Raw genomic sequence first — 17,781 nt, forward strand, 5'->3', positions numbered from 1 at the left:
CATTTTTGCTATAAACAACCAAACAAGTCTCGTGTGATGGAAGAGTGTGTTTTGTTCACTTCTTTTAAGTTAAAAGGTTGTATACTTGTCTAGTTGTCTTCATGTCGGGTTTTAATTTGGTTAAATGACCTATAACTATAAGTCTATAAGAATCACTTTCAAAGATTTCTACTGAAGTAATTTGGAAACTCTACAAGTCTTGAGAAATTTCTCTGTCTGTATATATATTTTTTACTAGCAATATACCAAAAGAAGAATATGGATCAGTCAGTGAAACATCTCTTTTTTTTTTTTTTTTCGTTTGCGTTTGACATTTAAATTTAAGATTAACAAAGATTTTTGTTCTGAATGTTTCTTTTAAGGATCTTCTATGTAATGAAAATGTACTATTGTAAAGACACAATGCAACAAGAACATCTTTGATTTCATTGATTTTAGTTCCTCTCACTCGATCGATTAAAAGCGAAAGAAAAAACAATTACACCGAAGGAAAATTCACGAAAACAGCAAGTAGAAAACACAAATAAGAAAATGCTAGAAAACTGCAAGTGATTGATTGATTTAGATTTGTACAGAGATTACAACTTCATTTTTATTATTATTGAGAATCTGGTTTTCGTGGGTTTTAGACGTTGGCAGCACTTCTGAAAGATCCAAGAGACTTAGAACCTGAAGCCCTCAGAACGAACTGGTGGTAGAATGCAGCAATCGCAGCTCCAATGAATGGTCCAACCCAAAATATCCACTGTTTGTATTCATCAAAGAAAGTTCAAAATAATTATTTCCCTAATATTACCATAATAAGCTGAATATAATGGAGAAACAATGAGGTCTTACGTGGTCATCCCATGGCTTGCTCTTGTTATAGATTACGGCAGCTCCGAAACTCCTTGCGGGGTTAATTCCGGTTCCGGTGATGGGAATGGTAGCCAAATGTACCATGAACACCGCGAATCCTATTGGAAGTGGCGCCAACACCTTTCATATCATCAATTTAAATTTATTAATAAGACTGAAATCGAATGACACTAATTAAATACCATTACGGTTTTGGACCTTTGGTTAGGTATGTACAATCAAATAGACACTACATATATATATATAAGTGACTCACCGGAACGTGAGAGTCTCTGGCGCTACGTTTGGGGTCAGTGGCAGAGAAGACGGTGTAGACTAGAACGAATGTACCAATGATCTCTGCAGCAAGACCAGTCCCTGTGCTGTAGCCATCGGCGAGAGAGTTGGCTCCCCCACCATAACGGGTGTAGTAGGAGCTTTGGAAGGCTTTGACAAATCCAACTCCACAAATCGCACCCAAACACTGAGCGATGATGTACAATACGGCCCTAGGCAACGACACTTTACGTGCCAAGAATAGCCCAAATGTCACCGCTGGGTTAATGTGACCACCTAAGGTAACAAAAACAGAGTTCAAAATGTAATCAGTTGACAATTTAAGGCACAGCCTGTAATTAATTAACCGGTTTCAGTTATTGTCAAGACCGGAATAGTCAAATGGCTCAAAATAATACAGTATAGGCTTAGACTTGAGATGTATACTGTATACTTATAATTCGGATAAGCTCAACCGATTTAATTATAATGACCCATATTTAATGTTTTATTATACATAACTCGTTTTTCATCTTTGGATTCGGAACCGAACATTTGAACCGATTAAATTGTGATCTCAACCAAAACAAATATTTCCTTGCAAAGTAATTAAATTCGAATAGACTAAAACCAAATAAATTTATACTATGATTTCACTTTTTACTTGTCTAATTTTTGAAATTGCTTGTACTTACATAAGTAAAACTTACTCAGTTTAATTGTGCTTCTAAAACTCAAAGATAAACCGGATAATCTGCAACTTAGCCGGACCAAAAGTAAGAGTGAAGAAGATTCATACCAGAGATACCGGCGGTGCAGTACACGAGGATAAAGATCATACCACCAAAGGCCCAAGCGATACCGAGGATTCCAACGCCGCCGCAATCAACGCCGCCGGCCTTAACGTCGGACTGAATCTTGTAACCGATGACTGTCAAAACGGTGATGTACAAGAAGAGGAGAGTAGCTACGAACTCGGCTATGACTGCTCTGTAGAAAGACCACTTCTTTAGCTCCGCCCCATCAAAAAATGGAGCTGGCGGAGGATCTTGGTAGTCTCTTGTCTGAAATCCTTCTCCGGGAACGGTTTCCACATCCTTCGCCATAGTTAACTTCTTCTTCTTCTTCTTCTTTCAACCAAAGGGCTTCTTTTTGCTTCTCTGTTGAGTGGTTAGTGAGAGGAACATGTGCTCTGTTTTTATAGTGGGAGCTCTCCTCTCTTGTTAATTACTTTATTTTTGTGTATATTTTTTTTGTTGTTATATTTTTAAATGTATTTTTGTAAACGTTATATTATGGCTTTTTTTTTTCTATGTCTAAGGTTTTGTTTTTGGAATGGGAATTTGTTTTATCCTTTTAATAAATTAAATGAATTAAAAAAGTTATATGATTATGATTAGTTATTGTGACGAAAGCTTTGACAAAATGATTATAAGCTAGCTGTCCTGAAATAAAATTCGAACCAATTCTAATTAATGATTGCTTCATATAATCTATATCATACATTTAGACAAGAACCCTATTTTTTTTTTAAGTGTTGAAATAGTCAAATAAATAAGTAGATTTAATTTTTTTGAGTTTAATTAGTTATATTCGTTTTTAGTAGAGTTTTACGTAGTTCTTTGAACCAAGTCCATGACAACAAAATTTGATCCAAATCTACTCTGTAAATACATAATAATGATATGGGATTAGTTAGTTTATGATATCATAAGACAAGACTTTATATCCACTCGTATATATTACTATAGTTGTTTTTTATATATCTCCTAGAAATTGGAGGTATATCAATCAGTGATGAATGATGATGATGGTGGAGAGCTATCAGAACCACAACTTTGTAATATTTTATAAGTTTTGTGTCATTCAAAATTTTCTATTTTTTTGTTTTCGGGTAAATAATGGAGGTTTTATGGTTACTTTAACTTAGCCTCGCCGCCCCATCACCTAAATGTCATTTTCTTTAAGACCGACCCAATATACTATACTATCAATCAATATGGTGCTCTCTTCTTTTTGTCTTATAATACCATAGCCTGTCATTTTTCACAATTTGAAAAGCCGCTACTTTTTGTTCCATTGCATTTTAAAATTATAATTTTACGATCACTTTTAATCGAATCAGCACTTTCATTCTTCAAAACACATAACAAAACTCCAAAACTTTATTTTGCTACAACGAAGCATGGCTAAGTTCTTCATTCCAACTAAGCATGGCTAGTTATGCTATTGGTTCAGTATCATCAGAACAAAATTTGGGTGTAGTTACTTTACGTGTACAGAACAATTTTGTTGTCTCCACATTGTTTCCAAAACGATGGCCATTCTCTAATTACGTATAATATTTTCTAGTCTTAAGATCAAGTGTTAGATATATGTCAGTGAATCCCTTTGTAGTTTCAATACTAAACTAGTTGATAATTTTTTCTAGGATTAAGATCTAACATGAACTAACCAAAGCCTAAACGAACCCGATCCATAATTGTCGTTGGTATATCACACTCTAAAACCAGGGTGTAAAGTTATGGTACCGTTTTGTGGGGGTGGGTCGAGATTCCCACTCAAGGTTAAAAATCTTACTAATGTGGCTGTGTTGGCAAAACGTGACACGTGAAAGGGTGGCTGGCGCGCGTGACTCTTCCCGACCCTATTGCCCCGACAAACGTATCATCACCGTCCATTCTGATGTATTCCAACTCAGCACAGCCGTTGTGTAAACTCAACCACTCTCAATACGCCACGTTACGTAGACCCTACCAATCATTTGCATTTTTCTTCTTTCAATCCTAATTCCAATTTCCTTGCGCAATTCGAAAAATCGCTGACAAGTGACACAACAGACTGAAAACGAAAATTGAACAAAATAAAAAAATAAAAAAATATGTTGTTGACAAAACAACCCAAATAAAAAATGTGACGAACAAAAAAAACAAAGACAAGGAGATGAAGTTCCATGGTTAAAGTTTTGCCATGTGGCAAACCTTATCGTTTTGGCTACGTTGGTCGGCTACTATTAGACGAATATTCCACGTCAGCTGTCTATTTTTGTTTATATTTTTCTAAGATAAACAATTAGAATTTTCTATCTAATTCGTTCTATTGTCAATTGGTAAATTTACACTTTCTATTCATAGAAAAACTAGCATTAACCTTATCTATTCATAGTTTTATGTTGCATAGTTTTTCTCCACTAGTCATTCAACCTAAAGTCGAATTCGAAACAACATATTTCGATTTATCTTTCTTTGAAATTAAAACTTTATTATACTTACATACAATTCAATGATAATCACTTGGTATATATATGTACATCCAAATGTTATATCGTAACGTCCGACTAATATTTGTGCGTAGAAAATAATAGTCATACAAACTCGTCGTTGATCATTGTAATTTGTAAACCACAAAATTATTAACTACTAGTATCACTAACTCACTATAAAGTATTAACTACTAGTAGCGACTAAATTTGAAATTCTAGTCCTAAATAAATTTACACCTTTTTACTGTATGTTTTAGAGATATCACATGAGATTTTATTTTTTGTTTTAATAATGGTAGATTGTTAAAAATGCAAACAGGTTTAACTACAAGAACATCGTAGATCCGATTTTTACCACAAGAACATGGGTTTAATTAATTTTTCGTGAAATAACAATATACTCTATATGGCTTCTCATGATATAGTCACTGACTCACTATAAAGTATACAGTTATTAATATTTCGTTACTAGTATTTTGTACTCTCACAAAGAAGTTACACTCGTATCAATTTCTCAACGTTTATTTTGTTGATGGGTTCTCAAAGGTCCAATTTTGCGGCCAGTCTTGTACAATAATGTGCCTTTTTGGGGGTACAGTGACGTCTCACCCAGATTGTCTTTTGTTGAGTTACGTATTAGGGTTAGGGAAGCCACGTCTTTAGAATACACATGCTATGAATTAAATACGTACCCTCTGTTATTCAGAATGAAATAAAGTGCTATAATTATGTTTTTTTTTTCCGAAATGATAAGTCGTGCTATAATTATGTTATCAAGAACATAATAGTACCATTTTTTTGTTTTTTGCAAAAAAAAAAAAAATGTAAGAAAAATATAGTCATTTAGCCAATTAGCTCTCGCCCATCACCATATGATCATTTAGAGTAATTTTCTTTCACTCCCTCTGTTTCATTTATACTCCCTCACGGTGGCCTCACCCGTTGGCAATATATATAAGACATTTATCAACTAGAAAATCTCAATACCTCACTAAAATCACTAGTTCTTTTTTACCACCCATTGTTTTGTCGTTAAACATGACAGAAGATTTCGTTCTTGACTAATAATTTTCGTTCCATTTTCACAATGTCTTATTCTATTTTAGGTTGGACCATTTCTAAATGCGAAAACGAGTGGTTCCTAATTTCCTAAACACTATATGAATTTTTATTATTAGTTACTGTCACTGATCTTATACAAGTCGAAAGGATATTGTTTCAGGTTAAACAAAAATAAATGGCTGTGATCAAGTTATCTTTTCTATAGCAACAAAAGACATATTCAAAATCAGTAAATTTATATCTCCATCGTTTTATCGATAAATTATAAATGATGAAGCAATCATAATTCTTCCTTGCCGTTCAACATTGTTGTCAGATTGGTTATCTAGGACTGACGTTTGTTCTGCATACGCATATGGTAGAAGTTTGATGGTGTGCTTTGCTATGCTATGAGTACGAGTTCCATGTTTAGGCATAGAAAACCCAAAACATAAACTCCACCAAGGTGTGAAGGCGTTTGTACATATGGGTTTTATCGGATTGCTCTGTTTTCACTTGAACTTGAGCAATCAAACTTCTCAGATTTTTCTCGTTTGTAAATATGGGCTTTATCGGATTGCTCTGTTTTCACATATCTAACTTCTCCCATATACATTGTTTTAGACAATTTGGTTGAGCAAATATTATTCAATCAACAGATTGTGACTACTGTCCAAAAGCAAAAGGGCCATACGGGGGAGAAGTTTGATGCTACTTTGCAATACAATTAGCAAGTGTTCAAAGTTTAGGCAAAGGAAACCCTAAAAACATGTTGGTTACGTGTGTTTACAGAAACACATTGTTTTAGACTATTTGTTATACTGCAACTGGAGCATATTATTCATTCAACATACCGGGGCTAATATATAGAATCTAAGATAAACAATCAAAAAGCTCGAGGGGGAAAAAAGTTGTAACATTCAACTAGACACTTGAATCTGATATTGTGAGGGCAGATGATTTAGTGCAACAGTGAAAACAAACAAGTCTTAATCTTTATATAAAACATCGCATATGTTTCATCATATTCTCTCAAAATATTACAAAACAGAGAAGAAAGCTAAGTCATTTGGAAGAAAGAGAAACTGTTTTGTCAAAATAAGTATTGTTTTAGAATCATTCAGAAATCGAGCAAAAGACAATGCAATCAATTGACCATTATCCATCCCATGAGAAGAAAAACCACGCAAAATCCTTTACTATTAAACAGTCACTGGAAAATTTTAAGTCAAAAGTAACTTGAACCCTCTAGAATATAGGAAAAGAAGAGGGGGAGGGTTATTCAAAATCAGGTCGTAGAGAGAGAGATTCACACTAAGACTGAACAAGATGGAACCAATTGCTGAAGAACCTAGTTTTGGATACTAACATGCAGTGAACACTAACAAGCAGTGATCAAAAACCAGTCTTGAAATTGAATCAAACACCATGAAATTCTCATCTTATAACCATCAAAATGATAATACCCATATTCATCTACAACCACTAGCCACGAAACAAGCACATTCCATAGTCCAAACAATATCAAGGTCCCAACTTTGAGCAAAACATACAACACCAATGCAGTTTCAGATACTAATCATCAAACAAAGACACATTTGAGCTTAAAACAAAACAACTCAACAAAAAAGCACAAATTAAATTGCGAAAATGATAGAAGAAGAGAGAGAACCATTGGGATTTTTGAAACATAGAACAATAATAATTCAAAACTTGAGTCATTCTAATTGAAACACCATAGCAGCTAAGTTCCCAAACAAAAACAAAATAGGGTAAAAAAAAAAAGGAGAGACAGAGAGATAACAACATCATTTCAAATTCCCATCAGAGAAAACAAAAAAAAAAACACCATTGTTGCTTTTTTTTTTCTTAATTCTCAGGAATATCGATCTCACCTTCTTGAATCTCCTGCTGAAGATCCTTAGGGTCTTTCCCATCAACAGTGCATCCCACAGAGACGCACGTTCCAAGAATCTCCCTCACAGTCCCGCTCAGCTCCTTGGCGATAGATCTTGGCCTCATTATCCTAGCAATCTCAATCACATCATCGAATGAGATGTTACCATTGTGCTTAATGTTCTTCACCTTCTTCCTGTCTCTCTCCGGCTCCTTCAACGCCTTGATGACGAGAGCTGCAGCTGATGGGACGACAGTGACCTTAGCCTGACGGTTCTGAACAGTCAGCTTCACTGTGACACGGAGCCCTTTCCATTCCTTGGCCGTCTCCTTGGCGATGTCTTCTCCGATCTTCTTCGGTGCGAGACCGAGAGGACCGATCTTTGGAGCTAGGGAACTGGCGGCTCCGACCTCACCTCCGGTTACACGGACGTACACATCGACGATCTGGCTCGGGTCCAACTTCGGCGGCATGGTTCTGTGAAATGGAGAGTTTCGCTCTTCTTTCTTCTCAGTGTGGCTAAAACGAAAAGAGAGAGGCTGCTGCGAAATGAGCTTTTCAGGGTTTTTTGAAGTAGAGGAACGTATTAAGTGGTCGAAACTAGGGTTTCTTTCGTTCCTATGCTCAAATTACCAAATTGTCCTTTCTATATGTTTCGGCCCAGTCCAGTATTTATATGGGCTTTGTCTTTTATCTTTTCGACTATGCCCGTTTATACTTAATAATCATCTTTCGGTACAATCAAAATCTCGGTTCTCTTACTGGTTTGATTTGTAAATAGTCGGTTAAGTTGAACCGTATCAACTTCTCAATTAACCCACCCAGGAATAGAGAGGTTACTGTTAAGGAGGAGTGACGACGGAAGAAGTTGAATCTATCGAGAGGCAAAATCAAAAATCCAAGCTTTCTAGGGTTTTACAGATCTGCGATTATCACTGTTCCGGGTACTTCTTTCTTTGTCTAATTCGTCTCTGAGATTTGCCATTTTCACTAATTTCGTATGTTGTTTGAGAGATTTATCAACAAGTTTGTTTTTTTTACTTCAGATAGTTGCTATGACGAGAAAAAAAGCCACCGTGGTCTTGCCGCAACCGACTCGTCGTTCAGCTAGGCTAATCTCTATGCAGAATCGAGATAGTCAAGTGAAACCCAAGAAAGATCTGGGCTTTTTCTCTGAGCCGCCGAAGAAAACTCGCCGGGAAGTTCTTCGAGAACTATCCAAGAAATTAGTGTACTCACTGGATAGTCCATTTGGAGATTCGAGTTCGAAAAAATCTCCGGGATTGAACATTTCGAGTGATGGGGTTCCTTCGCTGAGACGGTCTCTTAGGCTTTCAAGTAGGGAATGTTCCGGTGACAAAAATGAGAAGTCTGCATTGACCTCATCTTCTTCTCGCACGAAATCGTCGACCACCACTGTTTCGTCTTCTTGTGGTCTGAGACGGTCTCCTAGGTTTTTGAGTGGAGGAGGAGGAGGAGGATCTGTGAATCAATCTTCTTCTTCCTATTCTACTGGGAAGAAATCAAGTTATAGTGTTTTGAGTAGATGTAGTACGAAATCTGTTTCATCTGAGAAAGGGAAAGGTGGAGATGGTGTCAAATCTAAGGATAGAAGTAGAAGTCGTCTTCGTCCTCAGACTAAGCAGTTGTTTAAAGGTTGTGATGATAATGAAGAAGAAGAAGAAGAAGAAGAAGAAGAAGAAGAAGAAGAAGAAGTTAGTGTCTGTCTTCTTAGTCAGAGGAAAAGGATGAGAATTACAAAGCCAAATGAGAACGAAAATGCTGTGCCAAAAGCTGATGAAGTGAAGAGAACGGGTAAGCAGAAAGAGAAAGGATTGAAGACAAAGAAAAAGCATGCGACAGGGAAAGGTGTTTTGATTAGATGTAGTATGAAATCTGTTTCATCTGAGAAAGGGAAAAGTGGAGATGGTGTCAAATCTAAAGATAGAAGTAGAAGTCGTCTTCGTCCTCGGACTAAGCAGTTGTTTAAAGGTTGTGATGATAGTGAAGAAGAAGAAGAAGAAGTTAGTGTCTGTCTTAGTCAGAGGAAAAGGAAGAGAATTACAAAGCCGAATGATGACGAAAATGCTGTGCCAAAAGCTGATGAAGTGAAGAGAATGGGTAAGGGGGAAGATGAAGAAGAAGATGAAGAAGAAGGAGGATTGAAGACAAGGAAGAAGCATGAGACAGGTGGATGGACAGAGGAGCTGGATTTAGCTTTACAGGGAGCTTATTTGACAGTGAAGCCGAGTCCACATTTCTGGAAAAAAGTTGCTAAGATGGTACCTGGAAAATCTGCTCAGGAATGTTTTGATAGAGTGAACTCCAGCTTTGATCACTCCTCGTCAACATCAGCCTCGAAGATCCAGGAAAACTAACTTATCCACGATTCCGCAGTTTTCACTCTCTGCAAGCAAACTACTGAAACCCAATTCACCAAAGACTAAGGTACGACAGCGCAGAACCAATCTCTCAAAGAAGACGGTCAGGCATCTACTAGAGAAGCAAAATCATATGGATCAAGGTCTTGGATTTGATCTCTTCTCAGTTCTTGAGCCTAGCATCTCAGGGAACTTTCTCTCAACTCCAAAAGAGAAAAGGCAAAGTCTTCCGAAAATCCTTGAAAGTCCAGTGCCTTGCTCAAGTAAAGACCAAACAGCTCTCGTCAGCCCTCCAGTACTGAAACAGGTTAAAAACAAGGCATTGCATGAGAGGTACATTGATCATCTGCATACCAGGGAAGCTAAAAGAAAAGCAGAGTCAACTCGATTTGTCGGGAAAGAGAACATAAGACCTATTGAAATTCAGAAGAAGGATTCGATTAAAGCAGCTAAAGATGCCCTTTTCTTTGATGTTCAAGAGGCAATCCAGAAGCTCAAGGGTCTGGAAGCTGAGAACTCATCTAGTTCTTCAGAGTTTTGCTATGATCATGGTGAAACTGACGAAGAAGATTAATCAGTCTAGTTTCTAAGTTTCTAACCAGATATGTTTGATTGTACTAGGGCACAGAGCGTAGAGATTAGAGTAAGGTAATTAGTGTGAATCTTTGTTTTGTAACGATGAGAGTGAAAACTACTTGTTTTGTGTGAGTTTAGTTTTGTCAGATGTTGTATAAATAATAAAATCGATTCGCTTTTCTATATGAAGATCAAATTTTGGTTCCTTGGCATGAAAAGTTTTGCATATAACTAAAAGCCAAAAGGTGTTAAACTTCCTCGGTTGAGTTACAGATAAAGAGTGATTCTTAGACATAAGAGAACACTTGAGAGTTAAAAGCCAAGTAGTAATTTACACAAAAGACTTTCCTCCCCCAGTGGAAATTTTTTAGTTTACCCTCCTAATCAAAAGTTTATAGATCTTCAAAATCTGTTTCCCTCCTTAACTAAGATACATCTTAAATCCTCTTGACATCAAGTATTGATAGTTATATGTTTATATAAATCCTGATTAATATCAGTCTTCAGAAGAGTAGCCGATCCGCTCTATCTCCCAACAAAGCTTAGTCGCAACAATTTCATGGCAAGGCGAATACTCCTGCAAACAACAACGACAACAACAACAACACGGTTTTTATATGCTTTCAATTTGATAATCTTTTGGATCAATTAAAATGCCAATTGTCACGTACCTCCAGCTTCTTAACAAGATCCTTAGCGGTAGGTGCAGAAATTATAATCTGGCGTGCAGTTGGACTGATGAACCCTTCTTCAACGGCTTTATCAATGAAAGAGAGCAAAGAGTTGTAGTATCCATCAACATTGAGCAAACCCACCTGCAGGAAAGACAATGATAATTAGCTTTTAATGACTTTTTTGGGTTTAAAATTGTTCACTAAAGTCTGAATCTTTAGAATGATCATAGTGATGGGTCTTTACCGGTTTGTTATGTATACCAAGCTGAGCCCATGTTATGACCTCCAAAAGCTCTTCAAGTGTTCCATATCCACCTGCAATTTTTTAAGCAGAAGACATTATAATCCGTAAACATTATTATTATTCAACGGTCAATTCACCAAAATATGCTTCATCTGCAGAAATTGTCCTATGACTCTATTTAGTATTTACAAATGGACATGATTACAAAAAATAAAGCAGGGTCGATTGAAGAACAAGACTTCCTTAGATGGGCAAAACATATTTTTTTCTGAAACTGTTTCAGGCTTTTGTCTTTTAACATGAAACAGGTAAGAAAAAATAAAACTTTGGTCACAGTTACACTATACACAAGCTAAATAGAGAAGTAGCTCCCAAGTAAAAAGGCAAGGAGTAAAAAAAGAAACAGAGATTGGTCTAATTTTCAGCGCGAGATGTGGATGGGTCAAGGCATCTGTGGTTATTGTATTCAATATTTTGTCCTTATAAAAACCCAAAAATCATTACAAAGCAAACGAATATACTTTTAAAATTTTAAACTTGAAACAGTTGCTTTCACACTACAGCTTGAGTTTGACCAAGAAACAAAACATGTTTTTTACCAATATATTCTTCTTCCATCTTCTTTGGCAAAATCAGTCAAAAGAGTTAAACCCTTTTCGGTGCTATTTTTAATCACTTTTTATTCTTCTTTAATGTTTAGATTTTCCACAGTTTAAGGATTTAAAAAGCCTAAATATGATGCTAATTAGATTCTTAAACAATGCTGTCACTAGACTTGACCGGTTTTTTTATCTTACATAATCATTACTTGTTTAGAGAACTGAACTTGTTGTAAGAGAAACGTACATAGAGAGAAAACAAAAGTAACAATAAAAACAGATGGGACTTTGAACACAATTTCAAGACTAACAAAAAAGATTTTGAGAAATCAATACTAACCTGGTAAAGCAATAAAAGCATCAGAGTGTCTAGCCATCTCTGCTTTTCTTTGATGCATATCTGCAACTGCTCTTACTTCTCCTACTGTTTCACCGGTCAACTGCCAAAAAACAAAAAGAGCATCCAAAATTAAAAATAGTAACTAATCTTGAAACTTTAAACTAAATTAAAAGGAACACAAAAAAAAGCAGCTTTAGACTGTTCTATGACCAGAAGCAATGATGGCATTGTTAGCAAATTGGCTTATTTTAAAATTCACTGCAAGACTTTAGTTAGGAAGCACCACTTCATCTTATTTTTTGTCTTAACTGAAACTGTTTTTTTCTTTCAATAAGCAAACTTAAAAAGTTCAAACTTTCTTCCTCAGGGGTTATAGCAAGCGTACCTCTCTAGGCATCAGTGTCTTTGGGATAACTCTGGTGAAATGACAAGAATGATGAGCAAAAAGAGTCTTAGTTGATCGATCTTAACTGTATACTATCCTCTAAAAATATCTGTTAATGGATTAGATGATGAAGAATTTACCCAATAACATGACGACCACCATCATGAACAGCTTGTGAAACCAAACCCATCAAACCTATGCTTCCACCTCCATAGACTAGATCAATGTTCCTTAGAACCTGTAAAAGCAAACAAAACAGAGAAACTTAAAACCATTTTTCTCATTACAGATCATTTGAGACATAAAGGAAGTAAAATCAAAAGATACTCTCTATTCGTACTATCAAATTTGGAGACGAAAACATTCTCATGCGATATATATATATATATATATAAATGTGGGCTCCAAAAGCATAAAAGATGAGATACGTTAAAAAAGAATCCTTTTTGAGTTATCAAAAGAAGCACAAATTCATCACCAATACCTTTGAAGGTTTATCACATATTTTAAGAACGTTTTAAAAGTAGAGAAAACAGAGGAAACGCTCTGCATTTTGCAAAAAAAAACACACACAAACATATTCACAAACATCTGGTGAACATAATAAACAGTAAAAACTCAAAGAACAGAGTAGAGAAGCACAGAGAGAGAGATAAGACCAAGATGTGTGTAAAGTAAGAATACCAATTCGTTGCCGAGATCAACAGCAGCATCTTGGTAACTGCTTCTGTTGCCTTGGCTGCTTCCACAGAACACACAGATTCTTCCGAACTTTGACTTTTGCATGGTTTTAGTGTTGACCTCCATTGATTACGATAAGCTCAAACTTATAAAAAAAAACAAAAAAAAAAATCGGAACTTTTTTTTTGCTCTTATGAAAGACAAAATAAAACAGTTTTGGGGTTTGTTAATGAAATCTCTCACTTGGGTTTTGCTTCCTTACAAAACATAAGCGACATGTACAAATCGTACAAGTGTCAAAGAAGGTGAAGAAGAAGGGAAACAACTTAGAGAGTTGTGGTGGTGTTATTATTTTTGTGCCTACTAAAAGCTTTCAAGTTGGGGGATTGTTATTATACTACTCCGAGTTATTAGACAGAGTGCGTTTTCTCGTCACAAAATTCATTATTTTTATGGGGGTGAAAGAGTTTTTTGTTCTTTTATATTTGGGATTATTTTCACACGTGAGAGATTGAAGCACGCGCGTCGCAGCCACCCGTTCATGTTGGCACGCGTGGACCACACTTCTTTGTGTTTTTTGTTGTTGGCCAAAGTTCACTTATTATTATTAGTAAGTAGGCTTACCCCCATTTTCTTTGGATATAAATATAGGGTATAAAAAAAAATGTACATCATCTACTTATTCACTCCAAAGACTTTGGAACCGAAGAAAGAAGAAGAATTAAAATGGGATGGATCGATGTTTTATTGACAGTGTAAGATTACATATGAGAGAGATTTATGCAACCATATGAATTTACCAAAATTTTCAAATAAGCTTTTTTTTTTTAGTTTTGTATAGAAGAAAAAAGCATTCGATCTTTTAGAGAGATTGATATTGAATTAAACTCATTTTTGAAATCAAATTTATATGGTAATCATAATTCATATATATACATCAAAATTATAAGAAAATTACATGGATACTTGAAAATGAAATATTCCTTACATGTTTTTCTATGTTTGTTTAAGACGATTTAAAACTTGTCGTGCCGATGATAATGGGAAGTGACAAAGAAAACATCTTTCGATTAAAGAAACTGATTTAAATATAAAGCTACCTCACTTTTTGATTCCCTTTTTCTAGAACAGAACAAATTTTTCATTTTTTTTTCGACAATCAAAATAAAATAAAAATATAAATTTCATTGTCAACATATATCTGAACATGTAAGATGGGTCCAAATATAATTTACTTTCAACTCTCTAATATTTAAATGAAGGTGTGATCAAAACTAGTGATGAGTAGAGGAATTGATACACAAACATGTAGCATATATACTCCATCACATAATATGTATAACTAGAGGAGATGATGATGTCTGGGTTATGGAGGAATGTGCCATTGATGATTGAAATAAGAAACACAAAATGAGTTTTATATATGGCCATTTTTTATTATCAATGTAGTCTCGTTTACCCTCCCTATATGTAGACAATCTCCTCCTTCCATCTTGTTCTATGCGTATCAAACATTTCTTTTTGAATAAATTTAATTATATTCCACTTTTCTTGCTTTTTTTTTTGTTCTAATGATAATGGTTTCGTAGATATCAAAAGCTCTCTTGGCTTTACCCATATCCCCTGTACATTTGGATAATGGATATCTCTCTAATCCATGGCCATTTCCTATTAATTTATTTTAAATTATATCCGCATATGTTAGAATATGGCTTTATGTATAAATTATTCGTTATTCACCACAATGATATATTATTACAAGGATCCAATATGTGCTAACAAACGATTTTATTTAATTTAGAAATCCCTAATAGAGGATGACGTTATTGGAAATTAATTCGAAAGAAAATAGGTTTACAAAAATACTATAAATATAATGTTGCCATGCTGGGTAGAGGTTATGATCGTGGAGCTTGGTTCAATGTAGTCAATGTATGTAAAAAATTGATTGTGCTTGGCTTCGAAGCAATGACTTATATATCAAAGTAGCAAGACACAGTGTAAGATATATAGAGTATAATATGCAAGTTTGTTCAAATGATGAGGTATATAGAAAACATGAAACCTTCTTGACATCGCTTTCCACACGTCACGTGAAAACAAAAGCGAAAAAGAAGCAAATTAAGAAGCAAACTTTCATGTTTTTTTCTCCCAAAAAATATGGATTTAGTGAATATATTTGAACTGTTATTTTTCGAAGAGTTGATGATGAAGTTGTACTAAAAGGCATAGTAGTATGGAACTGTGTTCTTAGGTTATTAAATGATCGATCTTAATTAATTAGTACTACAAGGCATAGTAGTATGGAACCACAGCTCATTGTTATAAACCACGGGCTACTAAATTGTTTTCTTCCACGGACATTAATGGACTGTACTAACCCCATACTCTCTCATACTTAATTGGACTACAGAGAATATAATTAATGTGCAAGAACTAGACTTTTTTTTTTAAATGCAATCCCAAGAACTCTATTGTGCGCGCGGTTTAGAGATTATAAACAAACAAGTACTTCTTGAAACCAATGTGTATTTGTATCTGCATGCTTGCATGCGGATTTAACTCTTTTGTTTTGTTTTCTTACTGCACTCCACATTCCTCTTGGGTTTCTCATTTTCAAACCTAATTTTGTAATTCTATTTTACTACTATAATCGAATATACTAATACTATGATGGTAGACTGGTAGTATAGTGTAAAACGACATAATTAGTTAATTCATTTGCTTTTGGTTTTGATTTCATAACAAAAGTTTATCTTTAGATAGATACCAAGAGAATTGTACTACTCGGTTAATTTGATTCACCATAAATTATCCCGTGCGATGGTATAATGTTTTAAACTCGAACTAATTTTTGATCAAATAAAAACAAACTCGAAGTATAACATGGTTAAGTTATCTTAACAGCATAAAAATTTATTAAAAATCGAAACAAATAAAAAAGCATAATAAATATGGTCCATTTGATGGATGCATATGATGGATGTTTGTAGAAAAAGTGTGTGCTGGCGCCGAATACACAAGAAGCAGGAAGAGCAGTGAAAAGGCCCCTCGCTTTCTAGTCTCTATCAGACAATTTACTTTTTCTTTGATTTCCAACAAAATTGTATTAAATTTGATGTTAATGAAAGAGCCTAATGACGACCATATGCACTGCAGCTGTACAAACAAGGGCCCCCATTTGCAATTACGACCGCCCAAAATCTGCCATGAGAGTACACCAGTCATTATGGTGTGTGTATATATATATATATGTTAATTTAGTAAATATGATTAAGTTTCCAGACATAATTAGTTACCTAACCTGATTGATCTCCCAAAGAGTTGAATAGTGTACTACTTACCTATCATTCCACGTTGAAAAACTCTGTTTCTTTTGAAACCGAAACTGACATAGATGAGACTACTACTTTTACCTCATGATGAAATTATACTTAATGATGGATGTCATGGGAGTAAATAACTTAAACTAGTGTTAAACACACACACACAAAAAACCTAAATTACACTACTGATAGCACTTTTAAACCACAAAAATTAATGAAAAACAGAATATTCTTGAATGATACTTCGATATACTATTGTTTAAGAGATGGTTGTAGTGCAAGTACCCAGCAAAATAAATAAAAGGTAGACTAGGAGGCATGCAATAAAGTTCTATGTGAATTATGAAAATGAAGTATAAACCTCTCATACATTTGTTATCAATTCACAGTTTTCAGTTTAAACTCTTTCATAAATCATATCGCTAATCTTGAATATATAGAAAGTTGGTATCACAGAAATTGCTACACTCTTGACATGCATATACTGTATATGTTTATTAAATATACTCCACACACAAAAAAAGAAAGAGAAGTTACAAATTGTTGTTAAATCAAATTAACAGACCGGCCACAAGAATAGATATTCACTTATTTAATATATAGGCCGATTTGTAAATCATTGTGTACAAATATTAAATAAAATTTAAAAAAGAATTCTAAATTAAAGGCTAAAGAATATTCGTTTCTAACGACATGTTTCTTCTTAATTACTACGGCTTAATAGTTGGTTTAAAGGATTCACATATCCCCCTAATTCACACGGACATTGTGTGTGATTTTCATAGGAGATATTCGATGATTAAAGGATCACAACACATAAAAGAATACGAGTTTGATTAAGGGAATTGTTTTTAAATTATGTTTTTTTTCTTCTTTCTTACGTAAATATAATTTGTGTTATAGAGATCTGAACTAGTGTTGGACTTCACCTATATCTCTATAACATTACTCATCTTTAATAAAACACGTCGTCCCTAGCTATAACATACGTACGTACGTGTATGTAGACATAAGCATTAATATAAGGTTGAAGTTGATATACGAAAGACAAAACGAAAAAGAAGGAAGAGAAAGGCCTAACTTGTAGGCAGGAAGAGTGGTAGAAGTATGCTGTAGAAAGAGCAAAGTGACATAAATGTATTTGTTGTGTTCTTTATTTTTGAGACATAATATTCCCCATTAATTCACTTCAATGTTCCTTCCTCTGCTTTCGGTCATTTTGCTATGCCCCATTTGTTTCTCCACTTTTCCGTGCTCAAGTT

At 34.8% G+C, this 17,781-nt stretch overlaps 3 protein-coding genes and 1 pseudogene across 3 annotated transcripts; 1 reads left to right on the forward strand and 3 right to left on the reverse strand.

Annotated features, from left to right (window-relative positions):
* Positions 404 to 2,296, reverse strand: LOC104781198 (aquaporin PIP2-1-like). The gene is made up of 4 exons (XM_010505803.2): positions 1,913 to 2,296; positions 1,115 to 1,410; positions 838 to 978; positions 404 to 745 (listed from the first exon to the last, which is right to left on the reverse strand). The coding sequence occupies exons 1-4, from the start codon at positions 2,217 to 2,219 to the stop codon at positions 626 to 628; spliced, it is 864 nt and encodes a 287-aa protein (XP_010504105.1). The 5' UTR covers positions 2,220 to 2,296; the 3' UTR covers positions 404 to 625.
* On the reverse strand, positions 7,071 to 7,883 carry LOC104781199 (60S ribosomal protein L12-2). Its single transcript, XM_010505804.2, has one exon. It carries the CDS (start codon positions 7,784 to 7,786, stop codon positions 7,286 to 7,288), a length of 501 nt encoding a protein of 166 aa, XP_010504106.1. The 5' UTR covers positions 7,787 to 7,883; the 3' UTR covers positions 7,071 to 7,285.
* Positions 8,121 to 10,453, forward strand: LOC104781200 (annotated as a pseudogene).
* On the reverse strand, positions 10,515 to 13,616 carry LOC104781201 (cytokinin riboside 5'-monophosphate phosphoribohydrolase LOG4-like). Its single transcript, XM_010505805.2, has 7 exons — positions 13,197 to 13,616; positions 12,653 to 12,750; positions 12,513 to 12,543; positions 12,128 to 12,227; positions 11,189 to 11,259; positions 10,942 to 11,085; positions 10,515 to 10,847 (listed from the first exon to the last, which is right to left on the reverse strand). The coding sequence occupies exons 1-7, from the start codon at positions 13,317 to 13,319 to the stop codon at positions 10,767 to 10,769; spliced, it is 648 nt and encodes a 215-aa protein (XP_010504107.1). The 5' UTR covers positions 13,320 to 13,616; the 3' UTR covers positions 10,515 to 10,766.

This window comes from Camelina sativa, chromosome 4 (assembly GCF_000633955.1).
Source record: "Camelina sativa cultivar DH55 chromosome 4, Cs, whole genome shotgun sequence".
NCBI lineage: Eukaryota > Viridiplantae > Streptophyta > Magnoliopsida > Brassicales > Brassicaceae > Camelina > Camelina sativa.

What these genes read in the sequence shown, in the direction of transcription:
- LOC104781201 (XM_010505805.2), bottom strand. Translation starts at nt 13,319, where the DNA reads ATGGAGGTCAACACTAAAACCATGCAAAAGTCAAAGTTCGGAAGAATC. An exon ending in GGTGGTCGTCATGTTATTGG is followed by an intron (nt 12,544 to 12,652) that starts GTAAATTCTTCA and finishes TCATTTCACCAG; the next exon opens with AGTTATCCCAAAGACACTGA. An exon ending in TGCTTTTATTGCTTTACCAG is followed by an intron (nt 11,260 to 12,127) that starts GTTAGTATTGAT and finishes AAAAAATTGCAG; the next exon opens with GTGGATATGGAACACTTGAA.
- LOC104781198 (XM_010505803.2), bottom strand. Translation starts at nt 2,219, where the DNA reads ATGGCGAAGGATGTGGAAACCGTTCCCGGAGAAGGATTTCAGACAAGA. An exon ending in CTGCACCGCCGGTATCTCTG is followed by an intron (nt 1,411 to 1,912) that starts GTATGAATCTTC and finishes TTGTTACCTTAG; the next exon opens with GTGGTCACATTAACCCAGCG. An exon ending in CCAGAGACTCTCACGTTCCG is followed by an intron (nt 979 to 1,114) that starts GTGAGTCACTTA and finishes ATGATATGAAAG; the next exon opens with GTGTTGGCGCCACTTCCAAT.
- LOC104781199 (XM_010505804.2), bottom strand. Translation starts at nt 7,786, where the DNA reads ATGCCGCCGAAGTTGGACCCGAGCCAGATCGTCGATGTGTACGTCCGT.